At 57.1% G+C, this 6,187-nt stretch overlaps 1 protein-coding gene across 1 annotated transcript in view; it reads left to right on the forward strand.

Moving 5' to 3' along the window:
• TRIT1 (tRNA isopentenyltransferase 1) overlaps positions 1-6,187 on the forward strand; it is a 14,279-nt gene that overhangs the window by 841 nt on the left and 7,251 nt on the right. The window contains 3 exon segments of the mRNA XM_042887845.1: positions 4,801-4,896; positions 5,329-5,427; positions 5,628-5,776. Of these exon segments, the coding sequence (XP_042743779.1) occupies positions 4,801-4,896; positions 5,329-5,427; positions 5,628-5,776 (344 nt within the window).

Here is a 6,187-nt window from a genome sequence, read left to right on the forward strand (position 1 = left end):
GCCGCGGTAGGCCGCGGTAGGCCGCGGTAGGCCGCGGTAGGCCGCGGTAGGCCGCGGTAGGCCGCGCTGCCGGGGAGCCCGGGATCCGTCCGCGGTTGTCTGAGGCGGGCCTGGGGCCTGCGAGAGGCCCCCCACTAGACCCGCAGCCCGTTCAGCGTGTTGGTTACGCTCCCTAAAGAGGTGTTTAACCCCAGCACGGCAGTCTTTGCCGTTCGTGCTGCACTTTTCGTGCCCACCTTCTGTTTCCTGCTCGGGGCTGCTGACGCTGGGCTCAGTGGCTCTCTTGCAGGGCTGAGTTTGTGAGCACCCCATCCGTCATTTAAAACGAGTGATCAGACAGCTTTAATTTTATTTTAAGTGTTTTCCTTAAACTCATGGGGACAGAGTCTGGAGTTTAAAAGCACGGAATCCCAGAGAGACCTTTGTGCAGGGCCTGCGTTGCCCCACGCTGTCCCACGTCATGGCCTTCGCTCCTGGACCTGTGTCTGTGCACCTGGGTGTCTCTGGGGCTCTTGGTGCTCCCAGTGGTCCCCAGGTACCCCCTGGAGCTCCGCACACCTGTGATGGGACTGTGCTGGTTTTCTTGGGATGTCTGTCTGCACCAGGCAGCTTTTAGCTGGTGGCTGTGAGGCTTCCAAGGCATGTGCTGCTGCAGTATCTGTGTCAGGTGTCTCTCACCACGCTAACCATCCTGATCCAGAAAAGCTCTAGAGTTGTTATTTATGTCCATTTGTGCACCTTGAAATGCTGATTTTTGCAGGCCTTGCAGTGAGCACCAGCACAGCATACGTTGGGTTTTCGTAATGGAAACGGATGTTGACTGGTGTGATCCTGGAATGTGAGGCTGTTGCTGCACGCAGAGCTCTGCACGGTTCTGGAGCCGACTGGTGTGCTGCTCAGTCTTGTTTTGTGCTGGTGGATGCTTTGAAGCGTGCATTTTGTGCTCTGGTTGTTTCACATCCCACTGTGGGAATGCAGTCACTTGGAGGATTCTGGCTGCAGGCATCCAATGGCATCTAAGCTCGAGTGGCTCTTGTCCTCCTTTCCTTTTAATCTCATTCTAGCGTGACTGTGGAACGAAAGCTGAGCAGTCCGGGTGCCGTTGCGCTGTGCCTGCATTCAGTGTGGCCTCGTGGGGCGGCTGCCTGCAGGCACAGCTAACGCAGCGCGTTGCCCTTCCCCCACCTCGTTCCACTAACCCCCGTGCCCCGCTTAGGCGGCCGCGGTAGCCAACTGGGTCTGCTTTCACACTGGCTTTGTTCCTGTGGAATAGGTTTCTGTGCTGTGTATCCCTCTGCTGCACAGCGCTGACACCAGTAGACTTGTGGAAGAGCTGCGGGGCTTTAAAAACCCCACTGCTCATTCTCAAGTGCCAGCTGCCAGCGGCCACATCGCCCAGAGCCCTGCTCCCCGTTCATGGCTGCGCCATCTGAGCGCTGCAGCGGTCTGACAACGCTGGCAGTGTCTTTTGGGCAGCTGTTGGAGCTGCAGCCAGGCTCGGGGAGGGGCTGGGAGCCCAAGCCCACCTGTTCCGGTACACAAGCCTCTCCCCAGGGCGCCTTTGTTGTGGCCGTGGGTTGCTGTGATCAAGTTACAGACTTAGCTGATGCCCGCAAGGCAGCTCTGGAGCTCTGGTTAATCTGATGAGTCTCTTTATTATTTTTTTTTGGTCCTTTCTCTTGCTATTCGTTATCCCAGAAAGGGATGTGCTTCCTTCAGAAGCATATAGTTTCCCCAGAGAAGCCCAGCAGGGTAAAGGCAGTCCTGCTTTGTTCCCAGCAAAGCAGTGAGAAGCCGGCAATCCTGGTGCCAGTGTGCTGGAGGCCCCCCCATCCTCCCTGGTCCCAGTGTCCCTCCTGGGTGTCGTACCTCTGAGCGGTTGAGGAAGTCCTCTGGAGGCTGTTGTGGCTCGCTGGGTACGTTTGTCAGTTAGTGTGTCTGGTCAGGACGTCTTAAGAGCTTTGGCCAAAGCTCTGCTGACAGCTTTCTTGTGGCAGTGTATAGAAGGGGGGTGAATTTTTCTTCCCTTTCACCCTGGTTTGCCTTCAGTTCTTCCCTCCACCCCTCGCTGCTGGAGATCTCCAGTACTCTGTGAGCCCTTCCCAGCTAGGGATGGTCTGCTGTGTGGGGCCACCACGACCGTGCCCAGGACGCTGCCTTGCCCCCTCCATGGCGGATGAGGGGCTGGGGGCTCAGGGCTGCTTTGTGCCTCCTGCGTCAGTTTTCCCATCCAGAGTTGGTGCCAAGTTTCCGACCAAGCGCTTTGAGCCCTGGGACTGATTTGCTGGCTCTCAGCAAGAGACGGGAGGCTGTGGTCAGGGCTAAGCACCTTTAGTCCTCAGCTTGTGTGCAGTGTCTCAGAGGCCTGCTGCTCCAGGCTGCTGCTAATCTGTTTTGGGGCCTTGGAAAGCAACAAAGGCTTATCTGAGCTGCCTGCTGAAAATAGAAATGAGTGTCGGGAGGACATCTCGGGTCCATGGCTGTGCCGACAGCCAGCTGGTGGAAACCTCTGTGCTGGCTGCGTGTGTGTAAAGGCTGCCTTTGTTCCCTCCCAGCCCACACACTGACACCACATTCCTCCTCTTGTTTCCAGATATTCAGGAAGGAGCTCAGTGTTTAATCCCCAGCAGAACCTTGGGGGGGATTCAGTGTAAAGTGTAAGCCCTGGCCCTGCCTGCGTGGGTGCTGGAAGCCCTGTTAGGGCTGTGTGTTGGCTGGGACATTGGCAGACGTGTAGAAGCTGCGGGGGGTGCAGGGCCCTTGTCGGGGCTGGAAGGCACTGAGCCAAAGCAACAGGGCAGGCGGTCAGTAGGCTGCAGCCCACCACCGGTCACACTGGCACAGAGCTGCCCTGCAGGCTGCTCCTCCTGTCTGCTGATCTCCTGCACCCAGAAGGCAGAAAGAAAGAGCACTTGGTTGCCCTGCCTCTCCCCCTGCTTCCTGCCCCCAGGCCAGCCTTTCTTGAGGGGCAGAGCCTGGCACTTGCCTTCAAAGCAGCCAGAAGGGTTAGGCAAGACAGGAAGGGAGAGTCTGCAGGTTCAGCTGCCACAGCTCGCATGACTGCTGAGTGCAGGATCAGGCTTCCCTGCTCCAGTAACCTCAGCTCGTCCCTGGCTGCTGCGCTGTGCCTCCTGCCCATGGGTCACCTCTGTGTCACCTTGTCCTTCTGTCTGGGACCTGCATGGTGGCAGGAGAAGGCCGTGCTGCAGCTGGAGGCTTGGCTGCTTTTCAGGGGGATTAAGGGGACGTTTGTTTCTGGAAGCCTGGCCTCTGGCTGGGGTGGTTTCTGGTAGATAGAGGAGGAAATGACTGCTTCCATATCCAGTCCCTTCTACCAACATGGTAGAAAGCCACTCTGAGCAGAGAGATGCTGAGCTGCATGTACTTTCCCTGAGCCCTCAGCACAGCTCAGAGCCTTGGCTTCTGCCTGGCACAGGGCGCGCGCAGTCCTTGGCTTGGCACAGAGCTGCACACTCAGGACAGAAGGGCTTTATGTGCCCACTGCCCCACGTGCCTGCTGGCAGCTGCCCTCAGCATGCTGGCTGTGGGTCCCTACTCTGCTCAGTTCTGCAGGGCGGCTGTTGGCTGTGCCCAGGGCAGGGGGTTCGGGCTGCAGTGCTGCAGGGATCACAGGTTACTTTGGATCTTTACCAAGAATGCTCCCAAAGGTTGGTTTGGGTGGCTTTCCTTTCTGCTCTGCTTTTAACTGCTCAGCTGAGGCCAGCATCTCCCAGGAGTATTCTCCCAGGCTGAATATCCCAGCCTCAAAATGAAACACGTGCCTGGAAGCAGCGAGATGCTGCTCTTGGCTCTCACCAGCAGTTCCTGGTGGGCAGTGCAGACCAGCAGCGTGCAGTCACTGCTCCATGCCAGCTCCACTCCTTCCATTTCAGAGCTCTCAGCAGGCTTGTTTGTTTGTTTCTTGCCAGGTTTGTTTTGTTCGGCTGTTTCCTGATGTAGGTCACTGCTGCCTGGCATGTGAGGGGGCCGGGAGCAGGGAAGGAGAGGGAAATAACATCTTTGACAGTGACTCAGTGACAGCCAGTCTGCAGCCCCACACAAGGCAATGCTGAAGCTGCTGGTGGGCTCCTAGGGGCTCTGCAAGGAGGATGTGATGCTCCCTTCTTCCAGGGGCACTGACCTCCTGATTTTCTTCTCTGCTTGGCTGACTGGCCTGGGAGGAGCAGAAAGCAGGCTTTGAAGGTGCGCATGAGCTGCAACCATCAGTATGTTCAGGAGGCTCCATGACATTGCATGCTGCATACAGAGAGAGATGTGTGTGCTGTAGGAAGAAGTGGTCCTCGTCCCCAAACAAGATTTTGTACTGTGCTGGGGGATGGTGCTTGTCAAGAGGCACACCTGAGCATGTAGCTGCAGCTTGGAGATGATCTTGCTCATTTTGAAGTGCTGAACCTCGGAGCTGGGCTGTGCCAGTTACACTGACTGTGCTCTGATTACTCCATCAGGCTTTTCATCAGTAACTGCAGGGTCAGAACAGGAAAGCAATTGCAAGCAGTTGGACTCATGGTTCATCTCCTCTGTGGGCAGGAGCAAATGCCAACAGAAGCAATTTGGCCCCTTGCAGGAGCAGATTCCTGCTGCCTTTCCTGGGCAGAACACGTCTTGGTAGACCTGCCCAGTCTGAAGGGGTCAGCAAGGGCAGAGAACTGTTGTACCTGGAGGGAGAAGCAGAGGTTGGTGGGGCTCCATAGGGTGTGCATGCTGAGGTGGGCAACGCAGTCTTCTCTTCCTCAGGTGTACAAGGGCTTGGACATCATCACAAACAAGGTTTCTCCTCAGGAGCAGCGCCTGTGCAGACACCACATGATCAGCTTTGTGGATCCTCTCGTGTCCAACTACACAGTGGTGGATTTCAGAGACAAAGCTGTGGCTCTGATATCCTTTTGTGCTGCAGCCTGCATGGCCGAGCAGACAGGGGCTTCCCTCCTCCACAGATAGGCCTGCAAGAGAGATCAGTGCTCACGTCAGTCCTGTGCTCCTTGCATAGCAACAAACTCCTGTTTTCAGGGGATACCGCTGGCAAGAGGGGCTTGGATCTACTTTTTCCCCGCTAACAGTGAGGGCAGCCCCTCCTCAGGGCTGGCAGGGCAGGAAGCCTGCTGCACAGCAACAGTGCTGAGCCAGGTGTTGCCCCTCCTGAGTGTCCCTGAATCTCAGCAGTGGCTGGCACAGGTAGAAGAGGGCTGGAAGAGAGCTGTAACACTGCTCTGCAGCCTCACGGGCTGTGTGGTGCAGGAAGGGGGGGGATCTCCTTGCAGCCCTTTCTCCCTGCCGTGTGTCTGTGCTTGTGCTCCTTGATTGTAGCACATTGAAGATATCTTTGCTCGAGACAAGATCCCGATTGTGGTGGGAGGAACCAACTACTACATTGAGTCTTTGCTCTGGAAGGTCCTTGTCAACACCAAGGTATTGTGGTGGGGCTTCGAATCCCTCTGGGGAGCAGTGAGCCCTGTGTTCAGGGCAGGCTTCACACAGCTTGGCATGGTACTTCCTTGCTAGAGTGGGGCATGGAAAACCAAAGGCCCCCTGGGGTCGTAGGTCATCTCGCTCATGCTGGCCTGCATGCAGGTGACTGTTTTGGCTCAGGGCTGCCTTGCACCTCGCAGGAGAAGTCCAGCCTGATGTCTGGGACAGTCACTGACAGGAAAGTGGAGCTGGAGCAGCTGGATGCTGTTGATCTCCATCGCCGCCTGAGCCAGGTAGACCCAGAGATGGCAGCCAAGCTGCACCCCAACGACAAGCGCAAAGTGGCCAGGTAAGCTCGGTGTGCTCAGCCCCTCACCCTGTCCCAGAGGAATTGTGTGCCTGGGAGCATGGCAGGATCCCATCTCAAACGGGTACTGCGAGCCTTCTAGGAATGTTGGAGCACTGGTGCTGGGAAACTGGAATCTGTGCTGCTGAGACCCATGGCTGTGCAGCCCTGCTGGCTTGTGTGCGATGGGGCTGCTCCCATTACCCTGCCCCAGTAGCAGGGTTTATCTAGAGCTATTTAAAGAGCAAGTTGCTGGGCTGGCTGAGTAACATACCTGAGCTCTGTGGGAACAGCACCGCAGCAAGACCAGGCCTGCTGCTTCGTCAGGCCCGTCCCAGCCTTGCCCTGCCCTGGGGGAAGCAGAACACCGCCCACCCCATTCACACGGTGGAGGGGGGGGGGGATGGGGGGGGG

Source organism: Lagopus leucura, unplaced genomic scaffold (assembly GCF_019238085.1).
Source record: "Lagopus leucura isolate 7727_CA_CO unplaced genomic scaffold, USGS_WTPT01 Super-Scaffold_100123, whole genome shotgun sequence".
NCBI lineage: Eukaryota > Metazoa > Chordata > Aves > Galliformes > Phasianidae > Lagopus > Lagopus leucura.